General features: G+C 36.5%; 1 protein-coding gene across 1 annotated transcript in view; it reads right to left on the bottom strand.

Moving 5' to 3' along the window:
* The window catches only part of TMPRSS11A (transmembrane serine protease 11A), a 30,169-nt gene extending 11,813 nt beyond the window's left edge, over positions 1-18,356 (bottom strand). Inside the window, exons 1-4 of the mRNA XM_065877821.1 lie at positions 18,281-18,356; positions 16,152-16,270; positions 3,967-4,034; positions 1,877-2,037 (exon numbers count right to left, since the gene is read on the bottom strand). Of these exons, the coding sequence (XP_065733893.1) occupies positions 1,877-2,037; positions 3,967-4,034; positions 16,152-16,270; positions 18,281-18,356 (424 nt within the window). The remainder of the gene's footprint in view (positions 1-1,876; positions 2,038-3,966; positions 4,035-16,151; positions 16,271-18,280) is intronic.
* Between the last annotated feature and the right edge of the window lie 280 nt (positions 18,357-18,636).

The following is an 18,636-nucleotide window of genomic DNA, read 5'->3' as shown; positions in this document are numbered from 1 at the left end:
AGGCAAAGGCATGGGCCAATTACCTGGGTGTTCCTGCAGTGACTCAGTGGAGTTAGAATTAGGTAACTCTCAAATCAGGTTCTCCATCAGCACATCCTGCCCTTTAATCTACTATAGTCATTAAAATAAGCTGCAGGTCACAAACTGAACCTATAAGGAACAAAGAGCCCAGACAACTGATGACCATTTCATACTTCATTTCTGGTTTCAGATAGTTCAGGCTTTTAAGTTCCTGGCAGATTAACTGGTTGTTGGAAATTACATAGAACACATCATGTAATTTATCAGAGCTTCTACTATTTCACAACCTCGATTCATTTGTTTCCCCACAAGCAAGAAAACAAAGAAGGTGGATTAAGCCCTTGACAGGTTCTTCCCTCCTGGGTTGGGAGAGGTCCCCAGGTTTATTCCCTGACTAGCTGACTCTTTGTCTCATCAGCAAACTCCTGCCCATCCCATTCCTGCAGATTTTCACTTCCTGGTCAGGTTTCCTCTTAAAGGGTCAACCAGACCCTTGCAAAGGCAGGGCCTTCTGTTTCACATCTGATATTAATCACACTTACTCTGAATCTCTTCTGTGACTCATAAGTCTGGTGTCCCCTGGAATTTGTACGGGAAATCTGCAGTTGTCTTCCAGAAATAGATGCTTGTGGAAGCAGCTTAATGTACAGGGTTGAACAGGTTTCTGTCTAGCTGGTCTCCTCAGAGTCTTTAGTATGCTAATATAAGGGATGAATTTCCAAGAGGTGAATATCATAGACTGAATTTCTGAAATGCGTTTGACCACACCCTTTTTTCACAAGCCTCTCAAGAAATTAGTAATCTAGATTTGAATGTTTGCTCCTTTTTTAAAAATAGTTATTTATTTATTTTTGGCTGCACTGGGTCTTTGTTGCTGCACACGGGCTTTCTCTATTTGCAGCGAGTGGGGGTTACTCTTCGTTGTGGTGCACGGGCTTCTCATTGCAGTGGCTTCTCTTGCTGAACACGGGCTCTAGGTGCACGGGCTTCAGTAGTTGTGGCATGTAGGCTCAGTAGTTGTGGCTCAAGAGCTCTAGAGAACAGGCTCAGTAGTTGTGGTGCACAGGCTTAGTTGCTCTGCGGCATGTGGGACCTTCCCGGATGAGGGCTTGAACCCATGTCCCTTGCATTGGCAGGTGGATTCTTAACCACTGCACCACCACGGAAGTCCCGAATGTTTGCTCCATTTAATTATTGGAGTCCTTAGCCTTTTTTGCCCCTCTTTCACATCTATAAAGGTGAATTTCCCTAATTCATAAGAATATAGAAATTAGGTGCTGCATGTAAAGGATATAGAGAAGGGCCTTGATAAAGATTACTTCTCGTTCCTATGATTTCTCTTCTAGTTTAGTGATTTTTAAAGCATTACTTATAAGAAGGCTTTAGTGGCTCCAAAATTGATTTACCATTTTCTCAAATGCCCATAGGAAAAAAAGTTAACATAAACTCCGTAATTTCACTGTTTACAGAAACTATTCATATTTTTAAAAGGCAACAAATGAGTTTATGTTTTAGAAACAGAAAAACAGTTTTTGCTAAACACTTGGTATTTTCACCTGCTTAGTCATGGAGGAAGTGGCTGGCTCAGATTGACTATGTTAGTGGTAAAGGTTTGATTTTATTTCTGGTTGAGTGCCAGTCAATTACTACAGAAAAAATCACTTGACAACTAACTTCAGACATGCTTTCATCAGAGAATAATAAAACCTTTAAAAGTCACTTTTTTAACTTGAAATTTTTTCCATCTGAATTCTAGCCATTATTTGGAATAGAAATAATGGTAAATAAGTTTATGATTAGACAAAAAATGGACTTAATAGAGAACTTCACATCACATAGAAAGGTACCTACTTACCATTAACTTCAACTGACGAGGCATTTATTGACAAAGCTCTGGTGTTATTTATCTTCTTATATAACATGCTACGGATTTTCCTTTTTCTCACTGCCCTTGACTCAGCAGAGGGGAACTGGAACACCATAATGACATCTACTGTCACACCATCTTCCTCTGGACTGTGACACACAAAAGAAAGGTACTTGTTCAAAAAATACATCCAGTATTATCTAACTCTCTTTTCTGTATTGTCTTCTCCTGAATTATGCCTCAGTTGTTGAAAGTGTCAAGAACTAATCATCTCACATTGATAACTCATATATGTCACTTTCTGACTCAAGATCATTTCATATGTTCCCTCTTCAAGTTTTCATTATGTTCTGAGTGAATTTTCCCCATTAATTTGAAGGCTTGCTATAGCATTTGAGTTAGACTCAGACACCAAAATTTTATCATCAAAATTATAAACCCTGAGGATTGGAAAAAACTTTAATGGTGTCTTTGGCCAGTCCCTCGTATGATACCTTCATCAGCTCTACAGCTGCCATGATAAGTGGTCATCTAACCCCAGCACAGTAATTAAAAAGATTTACTTCTCTAAAGACGGTATTTCTCTTTGGTCAGCTCTGATTTTAAGAGAGCTCTTCACTTGGAGTTGAAATATGTCTCCCTAAAGCTTACATTCCATAGGCTTAGGTCCATACATAAAACATAAATATATTTGAAGACAGTGATATTCTTGGTGTCTGAGTCTTCTCCAGATTACACATGTCCAGTTCCTTGAACTTTTTTCATATACACAAGTTCAAGCCCCTTCACTTGTGGGGTTGAATTTTTCCATACTCTTAAAGTAGGAAAACCAAACAATTAAAGGGCTTTAAGAAAAATGGAAACCTATGTGTTGATCTGCCATGTCTTTTATTTTTACATTTCAAAAGATCCAAGCTCTAAAAAGCACTGAAGCCCTATTTTCCTGAATTCTTCGATTTAAAAAAAGAGGGAATCATATCAGTTTAAAGGCATTTTATATATTGTGGCTCATTTAGGCTTTGGAATGTGAAGATATAAATAAACAGAATTTTATGTCAAATTGGTAAATATACAATCTAGTAATTTCCCCTCTTTTTAAATCAGAGGGAAAACATTGTTTACCAAGTGGGATTTCCCTGGACCCACACAAAAGCTTACAAAATGATAGTGGCTACAAATTCAAAGGAGTTCTTAAGACTATGATAATTTTGCTAGGATGCTATGGCAAGTCAGAATTTAAAAACAGAGGGCATGAAATCTAGAAAGTTTCGGCAAATACATGCTTTTTATCTCCTAAATATTATAAAATTTATCCAATATAGTAAAATCCTTCTGGAGGTCACTAGTTACTCGATAAAGGTATAAGGAACTTGGGGTAAGTCTGCCAATAAAGCATTAGCCTATTGATGAGAAAACCGATTGTTATTTCCTTCAAATAGATCTGTCTGACTATATTCATTTTCTTTAAGAAGATGAGTCACATAGGCCCATATGTTTGTTTCTGTTACGTATATGTTCTGCTTTGAGCTTTCCAAATAACACAACTGAAACCTCTGAGCAATTTCTGCAAATGACAGGAGTCTTCCCTCTCCACCACAACAAGCAGAAATTCATTAAAACAGGAACATCTTTTTGTTTGGGCATGGCTCCTCTAACTAGGGCTTCATTACAGGTAAGACTTATGATCCCATTTTGTAGTCAACTTTGCCTTCTTAATACTTTTGAAATGACATGTGTATTGAAAGAATACAGCTTGGTGCATTCAGTGACATGCTGCTGGGTTTTCCCAAAGCTATGGTTTTTGGTAGTCCCAGGCCTTATAATCAGTTGATGGGATTTGAATCCTGGTTCTGTCACTTGTGGAATTTTGAACATAACACTTAACCTCCCAGAGTCTTAGTTTTTGTGTTTACAAACTGGTGGTCGGCCCTGTATCTCGAGACTGTTGTCGAAATAATATTTATAAGAAATCCTAGCCAAAAGCCAAGCTCATAGAGGCAACAGTATATGAGGGTTCCTATCTCTTTTGCCCTTTGTCACTCCAGGATGTGAATCCACCTTTGCCCAAACATACATACGTCAGTTTGACTACTTGGTTCTTGATATAATGCTTGTTCAAGGCTGAATCTATAAATATATCATCCACCTGTTATTACAATAAGAGAGAAACTATGTGTTAATAAGATATTTTATAAGAAGAATATACCCCTGATTAAATGTTAAAGCGATAGAAAAATGTTTTAGCATGAGTAATATCATGATTTAAACCAGTGGTTCTCAATTCCAACTGTGCAACAGAATCATTTGCAGAATTAAAAAAAAAAAAAGACTTAAGATGCTGGGGCGCTGGGGCCCCTCTCCCAGAATTTTGGTTATAAATCGTCTGGATGGAACCTAGGCATTTGTATTTGTAAAAATCTCCCCAGGTGACTCTAATGTGCTGACATAGGTATCTGGGGTAAAGGTTATCTTCCTAAAACTCCACAGAAGGTGAAGCAGAAAGTTGCAGAGCAGAGATGGGACATGGAGGGAGGCCTTGAGAAGTGGTAGAGAGAACCGCGGCTCAGTGCTGGGTTTGAAGCCTGCTTATCCTGCTGCTCTTGAACTGGATGACCTTGGAAAAGTTGCTGAACCAAGCTGAGCCTCAGTATCCTAACCTCTAAAGCAAAGATATTGCTATGCTACTCATAGGGTTGTAAGGATTAAACACATATAAAATGCTGGGTATATTTTGGTAGTAGACTGCCGGTGGATCAGGTTAGCCCCCATTCTGGCATCACAGGTCTCAGATTTCTCTGCAGGTCTTTGGCTGTAAGTACAGGGAAGAGGCATTAGAGATTTAGGAAAGAGCTAACAATTTTCTAATTGTTGTTGATTCTGAGCCCTAGGGTAGGTCAGGAAGGAAGAAAGAGTAAGGTGGTTTTACAGGTTTAGGTCAAAGTTGTGTTCCTCAGTTTATGTCAACAGGGGAGGAGAACAAAAACTACTGTTTGGGGTCCATTTGCACAGAATTTTAATTGCCTGCCAAGACATTATGATGCTGTGACTTATCACACCTAGATTTTTGCTTGCAGTATCCCCCAGTGACCACCTGGTGGCAACAGTGTCATCTGAATGCAGGCACTGCATTTCATATTTGATAGTAGATGAGCCAAATGTGCTCATCTATTTAGGACAAAAATTATGTCCTAAATCCTTAAGAAAGAGACAAGAAAACCACCTCTCATTTTGAAAAACCCAAAGAATGGAAATAAAAAAGAAGACTGTTTCAGAGATCAAGGAACAAGTTGTGACTTCCTTAGTAGTATCAGGCATTCGTAAAAAGCTTAATTGGGAAACAAAATATATATCCCCCTTACTCCTTATAATAACTGTATGAAATAAGAATTATTTTGATTCTTATTTCATTTGAAGAGGAAACTGACACTCGGAGACATCATGTGAATTTCCCTAGCATCATGTGGATTAGTAAACTGGGACTTAAATCTAGGTCTTCTGTCTCTAGGTCCATCTCTTATCAATCACACAACCTCCTTGTTAAATGTGATGTACATTTTACTTCAATTTCTTTCATAGAACATACAACAATAAGTTATAACATAAACAGTCGATTGACTTAAAGTATAAAACTTTTAAACATATATTTGGTAATATATTTTTAAACTTTAGATCAAAGACAGTATTTAGAAAATAGAGAAATTGCTTGTATCCAGAATATACCCTTACTTGTACTTAAATAAGAGAAGCTTAAATGGGCTGAAGAAATGTGGGGTTTATATGTTAGAAATGAAATTATTTTGTAAGATATGTTTTTGCAAGACCACTAATTGTTTTAATCATTTCTCTTCCGACATACACAGCCAGTCCTGTTACTCAGTATCTGGGGGAAATCCAAAAGAAAAGAAAAGCCTAACCAAAACAAAGGGGAGAAAAATGACCAGTATTAAAAGGAAAAAAAAGTAAATAGTGTTTGGGTATCTAAAGAAGTTTGGTTTGTAATTATCCTCTGAAATTCTACCCGCAATAGATCCCTTGGCTGTTTGTGACTTGTTGGTGAAGGCACTGGATTAAGTTTTTGACTCTGGATGGCATCATTCATCTGGCAAAATACCTGCTGAGAAGAATATCTAGCCCCAGCATCCATTCCATCTTTGAATAGTTCAGGTGTCTGGGAAGATAGGAGCTTAAAGAATAACATAAGAAGAATCTAGGTAGAAGTAACTTTGGTAATCACAGAAATATAGAAGTCTCTTCTCTATAATTCAAATTCCAGGACCGTGTCCCTATAAAGCCTCATTGGTTGGGTCTGGGGTGAAGCTCAGGATCTTTATGTTATCCTAAAAAATGCTGGAGCACAGAGACTAGCTAACAGGGTTCCTACACTAAAGGAATTTGAAACAGGGAAATCAGAGAAACATGAACGTAAACTTTATTGCTGAATGGAGTTTATGTAAGAACTAGCTTTCTAGAGACCCCACCCAAAAATGTTTCCCTGGCAGATTAAGGCCTATTTCATCAGAAACATTCTGCCAGCACTTTGGCATTCTAATTCTAAATTCTCAGAAGTTTCAAAGGACACTTTTAAAGCTGTGTGCCAGCTTGTTCTAAGTTTATTATTTACATATCTTAATAGAGTTAGTGATTTATAAATCTATCTTGCTCCCATTTGGAGCCATTTGTAGAGTTTTGTAGTTGGAGTTAGTCCCTCATATTGAACAAAAGACCTTTTTTCAAGGTAGTACCTCTTTATATTTGATGATTTTGAAATGCTGGAAGTTGCACTAAGTTCTAAGAGGGCAACTGCAGCTTAGTTGGGTGTTTAATGGAAGAGTTAGGGAGAGGCCTTCAATTCAAACAAACAGACGGGCCCAGCAATTTAGCTCTCATTCCCAGACTACCTCTGTTCACACATGTAGCCCGCCTTTCAGTTTAGATGCTTCCCAGCTTGCTCCTCTCACAGCAGTCTTTGTACTCACATAGGGGTGTTTCAGAGCTGAGACCACTAACTTCAGAGAGATATGCCACTGAAGACTGGCCAATGGAATATGAAGGCAGTTTCTACCAACATCTTACCAGATGAGTGCCTGATAACTAAAAGTTTAGAGCCAAAACATGCCAAGAAAAAAATTCAGATCCTGTTGCTTTCTCCTAGTTATAATAAGAGTGGCACACAAAGGATGGTATAAGAGATGCTTTTAAAAAACACACCTTTAACCTTAAATAAGGTTTAATTGAAGTTGCTTTACTCCAGGGCTGAACTCAAGGTAGAAATAGAGATTAGAGCACAATTGCATTTGAGTCTCTGGTCACAGAGTCATATGTTCAAGGGCCTCACCATCTGTCATTCATCCCCACACCCACAACCCCCATCAACACCACCATTACCTTTCATGCTTGGTAGTGCTGTTTTCAGGCATGTCCTGTTTCCCTCTGTACTTGCCCTTCTCAGGCTATTCCTTTGGTCTGTAGTCCCCTCTCTGATTCTGCTGGCTCTGCTTTTCTGAATCACAACTCTCCTTCACAGTCTATTTCAGATAAGACCTACTTTGGGTTTATTCCTTGAACCTCAGAGTAATCTTTCCTCTTTCTGTCCTAATTGTTCTTATTCCTCTTATATCTTCTACTCCTTAATATAGTTATTTATGAAAATATATTATCTCCTCTACTAAACTGCAAACCTTTTATGGATAGGGACAATCATTCTTCTTTTCATACTCTACAATATGTAAGAATTCAGCATGCTTTTTTGAATGAATTAATAAAAGGAAGTAAAAATTTATTTATCAGAAAGCCTTGCATTTATCAGGAAGATTTTATTAGTGCTTTTAATGAGATTTACATCAGATTGAGATCAGTGCTTCTAGAGAAAAAAGAAAACTGCACATGAAGTATTTGAGGGAAATTTTTTCTCCTTGTTGACATTTTCAGTAATTTGATTCCTATGGATTAAGAGCTCCTACCCATTGATATGTACAAGCAACATGTAATTGTTACCCCTCTCCAAAGGCAGCCTATATTCTTTGCCCTCTAAAAATAAAGACCATAATCTTGATAGTTCTTATTGCAATCCTTTAAAGTTGTTATTCTATCTATCTAAAATCCAGATTTTTGGCAAAACCCAAGATTTAAGAAGTCAGCTGTGAATCATTATCCTAAGCCTATGTAGAACATGGCCAACCTGAGCACTGATGGTGCTCACAGGATTTTGAGGCTTATTGGTCTTTTGATCTCTTTACCCCTCAAGGAACTAGAGAAAGAACAAACTAAGACCAAGGCTAGCAGAAGGAAAGAGATAACAAAGATAAGAAAAGAAATAAATGAAATAAAGATCAGAAAAACAATAGAAAAGATCAACAAAACTAAGAGCTGTGTTTTTGAAAAGATTAACAAAATTGACAAAACTTTAGTGAGACTATCTAAAAGAAAAAAGAGGACTCAAACAGAATCAGAAATGCAAGAGTAGACATTATAACACAAAAATACAAAGGATCATAAGAAACTACTATGAACAATTATAAACCAACAAATTGGATAATCTAGAAGAAATGGATAAATTCCTAGAAAAATACAACGTACCAAGACTGAAACATGAAGAAACAGAAAATCTGAGACCAATAATGAATAAGGAGATTAAATCAGTAATCAAAACCCTCCTCAAAAGGAAAAGCCCAGGACCAGATGGTTTCACTGGTGAATGTTACCAAACAGTTAAATAAGAATTAATGCCAGTCCTTCTCAAACTCTTCCAAAACAATCAAAGAAGAAGGAACGCACCCAAACTTATTTTGTGAGGCCAGCATTACCTTTATACCAAAGCCAGATAAGGACACTACAAGAAAATAAAACTTCAGACCAATATTCCTGAAGCAAAAATTCTCAACAGTGTATTAGCAAACTAAATTCAACAGCACATTAAAAGGATCATATACCATGATCAAGTGAGATTTATCTCTGGGATGCAAGGATGGTTCAACATATGCAAATCAATAAATGTGACACAACACATCAATAGGATGAAAGCTAAAAATCATATGACCATCTCAATAGATGCAGAAAAAGCATTTGACAGAATACAAGGTTCTTTCATGATAAAAACACCCAACAAATCACGTGTAGAAGGAACATACCTCAGCATAATAAACTCCATATATGACAAATGCACAGCTTACACCAAAACTCAACAGTAAAAGATTGAAATCTTTCCCTCTAAGATCAGGAACAAGATAAGAAGGGTGCCCACTCTCACCACTCCTATTCACCATGTTACTGGGAGTTCTAGCTAGAGCAATCAGGCAAGAAAAAGAATAAAAGGCATTAAAATCAGACAGGAAGAAGTAAAATTGCCTTTATTTGCAGATGATATAATTTTATATATAGAAAATCTTAAATATGCCACCAAAACACTGTTAGAACTGACCAATGAATTCAGTAAAGTTGCATACATATCAAGAGAAATCAAACATATAGAATCAACATTCATAGTGTATAGAAATTAGTTGTGTTTCTATACAATAACAACAATATATCTGAAAAAGAAATAAAACAACGTGATTCATAATAGCATCAAAAACAATAAAATACTTTGGGATAAATTTAGCTAAGGAGGTGAAAGATCTTAACAATGAAACTTCAAGACTTTGGTGAAAGGAGCCCTCGTGCACGGTTGGTGGGAATGTAAATTGGCATAGCCACTGTGGAGAAAGCATGGGGGGGGGGTCCTCAAAAAACTAAAACTACCATCTGAGCCAGCAATCCCACTTCTGGGTATAGATCCAAAGGAAATTAAAACAGGATCTCAAGAGAGATATCTGCACTCTCATGTTCATCACAGTATTATCCACAATAGGCAAGATACGGAAACAACCTAAGTGTCTGTCAAAAAATAAATGGATAAAGAATATGTATATACATATATATACAGTTGACCCTTGAACAATGTCGTGGTTAGAGGTGCTACCCCCTGTGCTGTTGAAAATCCCCATATAGCATAACATCCCTCTGTATCCACAGTTCCCATATGGTTCTCTGTATTCATGGTTCTGCATCTGTGGATTCAACCAACCATGGGTCAAATCATATAATCCTACAGTATTTACTAATGAAAAAAAATCTGCATATAAGTGGACCCTTGCAATTCAAGCCCATAGTGTTCAAAGGTCAGCTGTATATTCCTCAGCCAGGAGAAAGAATGAAATTCTGCCAACATGGATGGATTTTGAGGGCATTACACTAACTGAAATAAGTCAGACAAAGATAAATACTTTATTCCAGTTTTATGTGGAGTCTAAAAAGCAGAATTCATAGAAACAGATAGTAGAATGGTACTTACTAAGGCTAGGGGATGGGAAAAATGGAGAAATATTGATCAAAGAGTACAAACTTCTGGTTACAAATTAATAAGTTATGGTATCCCATGTACATTGTAATGATCATACTTAATGACACCGTGTTATATACTTGAAAGTTGCTAAGAGAGTAGATCTTGTGTTCTCACCACACACAAAAAATGGTAATTATGTGACATGATGGAGGTGTTATAGTGATAATCATTTTGCAACATAAATGTATCATATCATCACATTTTACACCTTAAAATTACACAATGTTATATGTCAATTATATTTTAATAAAGCTGAAAAAATTGATACAAGGAAATGAAGAAACTAAGAATGAAGACATCTTTATATAATTAGTAATGTAATCCCAATGTGTTGGCTAAGTAAAAGTGGTCTGACAGAGCATATAAATTTATAATCTTTATGGATTTAAAAATTAAATGGGAGAAAAATTGATGTAGAATTGAACTTCCTATTATAGCTTAGTCCCTTCCTGACAAATAGAATAATTTAGTGGAGATGGCACCTGTTGGAGTTAACCTATATGGCTTCAAATCTCCCCTCCTTGATTTACCAACTGTGGACCTTATCTTCAGAGGCTTAGTTCTCTTATCTATCTATAAAGTGTGAATAACAATGCCTCCTTTGCAGTGTTATATTGAAGATTAGACATGAAATATACAACAGTTAGCTTTTTCTTTCAGTATTCAAATTTAACACATTGAAGGCAGAGGTTGTGATACACATTTTCCTCTTTTAGTCATACCTAATCTTCAGTTATGAAATGAATGTGAGTTTGAGCTCCCAAATAAGAACTCAGTCACATTCTACACCCAATTTTTCTAACCTCTGAACACAAAGGTTTTTTTTTTGTTTGTTTTTTAAAATAATTGCTGCTTACTTTCTTTTCTAAGCTTTCAAATAAGCTTTCAAATTCATTTCTTCTCTGAGCATAGGACCATAGGCCTACACCAGGCATTGGGCCTCTTACTTCTCTTACATTATGCAACTCCAAACTTTAGGTAGTCTAATACCTTTGCTAAGTTGTTTACCTTGACCCAGTTGCCTTTTCTCAAGAGAAGAGCTTCCTGCTTCAGAGAGCCAAGTCTCTCATTGGTGTCTTCAAGTTCCTTTAGAGAGTGTTCCTAAACTACATTATCTCCTTACATCACTTCTGTTTCCAAGTTCTTTGTCTCTACAACTCTAGACACATAGTCCAAAGGATAGTTTGAGGATCATTTCAGGCACTGTTTCTGGTGTTCCTGGGCACAAAGAAGATAAAATTTAGGACTGCTTTGGGCACAGGAGAAGTGAGTTTTTTTGGAGACAACACTAAGAAAATTCCTAACTGATGCCATTGTTAATTCAGATGGTGGTCACTGGCACATGCTAATACTATACAGTATTCAATGGCCATTGAACCATGTGGGGGGTTGGGTCAGAAATCTGCATATAACTTCATAGTTGGCCCCCTGTATCCCTGGTTCTGCATCTGTAAATTCAACCAACCACCAATCATGTAGTACTGTAGCACATATTTATTTATTTATTTATAGCACGTATTTATTGAAAAGACTGCATGTAAGTGAACCTGCACAGTTCAAACCCATGTTGTTCAAGGGTCAACTGTAACTGAAAGAGAATAATGTACCAGGTATAATTACTTGATTTCTGGTGTTTTGTGGGATGGTAGATGGGAAGTAAAATCACACAGATGATTCTTATGGATGACAAAAATGTATTAAGAAAATGTAATCTAAAACCCTAACTATATCATTTACTAGCTGAATGATCTTGGGTAAATTAACTTTTGTGTACCTTGATTTTTCAATTTGTAAAATTGTGATAATAATTATACTTACCTCATAAGTTTGTTTTTGAGGATTAACTAAAATAATACAGATACAGTGCTTAATGTGCTAAGCTAATTGAGTGCTTGGCATTCAGTATATGTTAACTAGTGTTATTGCTATAGTGTTACAAGTTTTTAACTTTCACATTTGTAATGATCCTATACTTTAAAAATATTTCTGAAATATATTTCTTCAAATGAAGTGCTCGCTCAGTCAGTGATCCTACTCAAACTTATAATAATAATAAAAATGACCTACCTATTTAGGAATATCATGGTGTCTGGTTACTGGAGTATTCTCTGAAGAATGGTATGAAAGATGAGATATGTCTGTGCTGCTATCTCAAGGAACTTAAATGGGTTTTAGCAGTATCTGAACGTGAACTCATTTTATATTTGCATCTCCATTTCCATTCAAATCAGTGAATCCCCAATTATGAGGAAGAACAGGATCTACAACCTGTATTTCTTGGCTGTCTAATTAGCACACACATAGGTCAGAGAGAAGAATCTGGTTTCACTCATTGGGATTTAGCAACAATAAAAAGGAGTGGCTCAGGATGAGGCATGAACACTTCCTGTAATTCTCCTGAAGGTAAATTGGTGGGGATTGGAGGGAAAGGGACATTGTCTCACTTAAACAGGGCTAAAATAATACACAGCCTTTCCTGACCACGTGAAGCCTAGTTGATCTTCCTTTTCTTTGAAGTTCTTCTGCACTTATAGTCCTCAACATACAGTTTAGTCCTTAACCATATCATGTCATGCTGTTCAGTTTCATGTGTGTTACTATCATCTCTCCAAGGAGATGGGAAGCAGTTTGAAGAGATGAGGATCATCGTTTTTTTTCTGTAAGACTCAGGGTCTAAGAAGTGTCATAAGCTGAATAATCATACCATATATTGGTGAGACAGATTGTTTAGTTAGTTACATTGGGAAAACCGGATCACTACCTGGGTTCCTACTTAATATCACATTCAAAGGTGGACTTCAGATGCATTAAAAACCTTCTGTAGAAGGTAGAAGTTTAATAGTTTAATAGAAGAAAATACAGTAAAATAATTTTATAACTTAAAAGAGGAAATAAGTTTTAAAAAAAATCTTTGAAAACACAACCATAAGGCTGAGAAAACTGATAAATATGATTACCTAAAAATTATGGATTTTTGTTTTATGAAGGGCAATATGGTCCAAATTAATAAAAGATGGAATGGATAAGTGCAATGTTTACTACCAACAAACTGTTCTATCTAGAAATCATAAAAGTCAGAGCAGAAATAAATGAAATAGAGATGAAGAAAACAGAAAAGATCAATGAAACTAAAAACTAGTTCTTTGAAAAGATAAACAAAATTGATAAACCTTCAGCTAGACTCATCAAGAAAAAGAGGGAGAGGGCTCAAATCAATAAAATTAGAACTGGGAAAGGAGAAAGTTATTATACAATGGACACCACAGAAATACAAAAGATCTTAAGAGACTACTACAAGCAACTATATACCGATAAAATAAACACCTAGAAAAAATGGACAAATTCTTAGAAAGGTACAATCTCCCAAGACTGAACCAGGAAGAAATAGAACATATGAACAGACCAATCACCAGTACTGAGATTGAAACTGATTAAAAAACTTCCAGCAAACAAAAGTCCAGGACTAGATGGCTTCACAGGCAAATTCTATCAAACATTTATAGAAGAGTTAACACCTATCCTTCTGAAACTCTTCCAAAAAGATTGCAGAGGAAGGAACACTCCCAAAGTCATTCTGTGAGGCCAGCATCACCCTGATACCAAAACCAGACAAAGATACCACAAAAAAAGAAAATTACAGGTCAATATCACTGATGAATATAGATGCAAAGATCCTCAACAAAATACTAGCAAACCGAATCCAACAATACATTGAAGGAGTCATACCCCAGGATCAAGTGGGATTTTTCCCAGGGATGCAAGAATTTTTCAGTATCTGCAAATCAGTCAGTGTGATACACCACATTAACAAACTGAAGAATAAAAACCATATGATCATCTCAATAGATGCAGAAAAAGCTTTTGACAAAATCCAACGCTGATTTATGTTACAAACCCTCCAGAAAGTGGGCATTGAGGGAACCTGCTTTAACATAATGAAGGCCATATATGAAGAGGTGCAGCCTTTGGGAGGTGACTAGGTCATGAATGGGATTAGTACTTTAGAAAAGAGACCCTAGAGAGCTCTTTAGCTCCCTGCTCTGCACCATGTAAGGATACACCAAGAAGTCTGAAGTCTGCAACAAGAAAGAGGGTTCTTGCCAGAACCTGACCATGTTAGTGTCATGGTTTCAGACTTCCAGCCTCCATTACTATGAGAAATAAATTTCTGTTGTTTATAAGCCACTCAAACTATGGTACATTTTTATAGCAGCCCAAACTAACTAAAACAAGGGATTTATAACACAGAATAAATCAAAACCATGTGCTCTGCACAAAACAAGAAAATGCATTTTTGCAAGAATGAATACTAATAAAAGAATACATGTGAAATACAGTATGGTTGTCTGCAGGGGGAGGAGAATGAGAGTGTGGTATGAAAATAAAAGAAGAAATAAATAATGACAACTAGAGAAAGGCCTTGTAGGTCTTTATGATGATAATGTTTCATCACGTAACTCAGCCTTTGTACCTGAGGTTCTTTCACACCTAAAAACGTGTGCTTTAGTGAAGCTTCAAAGTTCACCTTCAAACACATACCTCTATAAGTGAATTTCTTTCACTTTTTTAAAAAAGACCTACTTCATTCCTGTCCATTTACTTCAGTAGAAACAATGTCTTAGTTAGCCTAAAACAATGCCAACAATATTGGCTGTAAAACATAAAGAAAACAAATTTTAAACTTTCCTGTTAAATTATAAATATTTTTTCAACATTCAAAGAAATTGTATATCTTTTTAACTAAGATTAATTTTTAAATTAATAAATAATTATTAATATTTTTACATTGAGGAGGTTATGTGGAGTCACTCAGGGTCAGAGGAATAAAAGGTACTAGGGTATGTATCCAAGTTTTTTCTGGCATTCCTCAAGAAATGATCACAAATGCTATTTTCTAAGGTGCTCTGAATATAAAAGAATGGAGGATATATATCAATCTATAAATGTAATTATTGATCTGGGGGGATGAGACTGCAAAATAAAAAAAATTGCATAATTTAATGAGAATTGAAAATATAGATTAAAAACTCCATTTGTGATGTGGCTGTGAATATGTTGCAACTGGGTATGCATGTGGACAAAGATCAAATAGTGGCATGAAAAAATGAAAATGGTTTGAGAAAGAAAGGAAATGTTTTGAGTAAAAAATGATTCTTTGACTAAAACAAACCAACACCTGACATTTCCACCCTTTTAAGATAATTTTATGCTCTGTGCTTCTTTGTCAAGGCAGTTAACTTGACCTTAGTTTTTGAGTGAGGGTTCACACACATCGTGAGCAGAGCTGTCATGCAACTGAGTTTACTTTTTAGGGGAGGTGGGGGTGGGGACAGTCTTGTATTTCAGTTTTAACAAAATCGTTAGCAGTTCATTTGAATATTGCACAATAGGTCTGGGTATTTTATCTTAATTAGTGTGTTTTTGAGATAAAATGAAGATTTATAATCCTCTTTCCTTTTTTCATGTATTTAAAAAATATTTTAAGTCTTAAAATGTGGTCTAACAAAAAAAGCATGTGGTTTTACAAATAACCACTTCTGGTATGTTTAAGCTTTTCAATTGGGTAGTATCGTGGTGGAATGGGGGAGCGAAGGGCTGGGATACCTTGGCTTCCGTTCTCTCACTTTTAAATGAGGTGGTTTAAAAAGTGGTTTATCAGAATCACCAATCTGCTAGAATGCAGATTCCCTTACTCCCCTCTCGCTACGCACCCACCCCATCAGACACTGATTCAGAAGATCTGGAGTGGGACCTGGGAATCTGCAAGATGATTCTGATACAAATTGTCTGAAAATCATGTTTTAAGAAATAGTGGGGAAAATGATTCACAAAATCCCTTCCTCCTGCAATATTTTATGATAGAAACAATTTTATCTGACTTACCAAGTTTTCACTCATCTCCTGTAAGTCCTTAAGCTGGTATGGGCTGCTCTGTCCAGAATTACTTTTGACTCGTAGATCTGAAATTTTAAAGATGCCATGATAATACTCCATTTTCTGGCCTGTGATGAAAAGAAAAAGTAGGAAATTAAGCGGTTTGAGGGTAGATTTTGGGATCTAAGGCCCAACTATAATGGGGCTAATATGAAGTCTTGAATATATCTCTGAGACTTTAGTTTAATAATAAATATAATAAAAATAATGACTAATGTTATATGTTAATAGTAGCTGGTATTTATTCAGTGCCTACTATGTGCCAAGCTCTGTTCTGGGCACTTTATATGTATTAATTCATTTGACTCTCACTAAGCTCTCTAAGACTGGCATCACCTTCATTTTACAGATGAAGAAAGTGAGGCAGGAGGCATTAAGTAACTTGCTCTGTGCTATACAGCTAGTTAGTGGCCTCTCCAAGTTTAAACCCAGACAAGTGTGGCTCTAGAGCTGGAATATTTAATTACTGTATTGCTTCTTGCTGCGGTGAAATGTATACCACCTTGTACTCTACTGGAAGTAGAGGTAAATAAGTGTTCTTGTAAATTTTGGTTTTTAATGGAAGAGCCAGGCACACTAAGAAAGGTGTGAAAAGAAAGGCAGGGAAAAAACTGCCTGAGGTGGGAGGTGAGAACAGTGTGTAAAAGGGATGAATCAATCAGATTTCTGCTCGTCTCTCAGGAAAGGTTATAAAAAACAGAGCAGTGGAGGAGTGAGGTAATCTTAGGAGTATGGCCCTTGTGGGGCAAGAAATCTACAAAGAGTTAAAGATAGAAAATGGAGCAACCACAGAAGCATATCTCTCCTTGCGAAGCTGTGGATCTAGGAAAGAAAGAGGACCTCAGGATGGTCTGTCTCCTAGGGACAACTCTGGACTCTGTAGTGCTTTTTTGGTCCCCCGATTACTAATCTATATAGTCCATTTGTAATTGAACCCTCTACTCATAGAAAAGGGGCTTCTATACATTAAATTAGCTGACCTGAGAATCTTTTGCCATTGGTGTAAACTACAGATGGGGTAGTTATATGGGCCCCAGAACTATGTTCTTAAGCCCTTTAAAGCTCCTAAAAGAATCTTGACTCCCCCATCAAGTCTGAGGAAAGAGACAACAGATAAGTCCATTCAAGTAAGTCCCCTGAACTAGTTGTCTTATCACATACATCTGTGTGAGATTGACATTGTGGACATTTGTCAAAAATGTAAATGGTTTGCACTCTGCAGAGTGATGCAATATAAAAAGAGAATTCTGCAATGAATTTTTGTGGGATTATAAATATATCAGGCAATAGAAAAATAATCTCTCGATATTGTTTTGGAAAGAGTAAAATTTTTTCTCTAAAAATAAGTGATAGGGGCTTCCCTGGTGGTGCAGTGGTTGAGAGTCTGCCTGCCGATGCAGGGGACACGGGTTCGTGCCCCGGTCTGGGAAGATCCCACATGCTGCGAAGCGGCTAGGCCCGTAAGCCATGGCCTCTGAGCCTGCACGTCAGGAGCCTGTGCTCCGCAACGGGAGAGGCCACAGCAGTGAGAGACCCGCGTACCGCAAAAAAAAAAAAAAAAAAAAAAAAAAGTAATAATACTGTATCATATTTATACTTTACCAATAATTTTAAAATTCATTATTTCATTGGACACGTGCTTTTCTTTTTCCCTAGAAATGTTAGTGGGCAGAAAATGCTGAGTAAAAGAGCCAATTTTAATAACTAATTCATCATAATTTTTCACTTGCATATACATGAATGATTAGAGTTTATTGTGATTACTAGTAAATTTTAGACAATTACTGTTTTGGTCTTTTGTATAGATTCTGAAAAGAATACTAGACTGTGAGCTCCAAGGAGGTGGGAAATTTATCTGCTTTGCTTAATGCTGTTTCTTGAGTGCCCTGAAAAGTACTTGGACATACTAAACATTCAGTAGTTTTTTGTTGATGAAATGACTGAATAAATTAAAAAATTCAAAATGTGGACATTTACTAGTGAAAGTACATTATTTTTGGATGGAAATTTACATTTATTCAAATGAAGCTTTACAGAAAACTGAAATCAAACTGAGCAAAATCCATAATTTTACCTACCAGAGACTAAGAAGTAAGCCAGAAGACCAGTGGCCACAGTTACCACTGTCAGTAATAACACAATAAGGGCAATCATCCATGGTTTCAAACCTCTGCTTTGGGTGCCAAATCCTACCGATCTGCAAAAAGGAAAACTCACCAGTTACTCTCATGTTGTAATGGTTACAGGTTTTCTGCTTCTTCTTGGATAAGTGCACGTTGCTTTAGCCCACCTTTCCCAGCAAGAAGACATTTGTCTTCAATTTTGGTCAAGGTCATCTCGGCATGAAGGGAGGTATTAAAAAGATCAGTATCTGGGAATCCATGCTATTGCTCCTGGTTTCTATTTCTAGAGGCATTGGGTGGATCTCTGTGGT

This window comes from Phocoena phocoena, chromosome 5, assembly GCF_963924675.1.
Source record: "Phocoena phocoena chromosome 5, mPhoPho1.1, whole genome shotgun sequence".
Lineage (NCBI taxonomy): Eukaryota > Metazoa > Chordata > Mammalia > Artiodactyla > Phocoenidae > Phocoena > Phocoena phocoena.
Note: the sequence above shows the minus strand (reverse complement) of the source record. Positions and strands in the feature narration are given on the sequence as shown.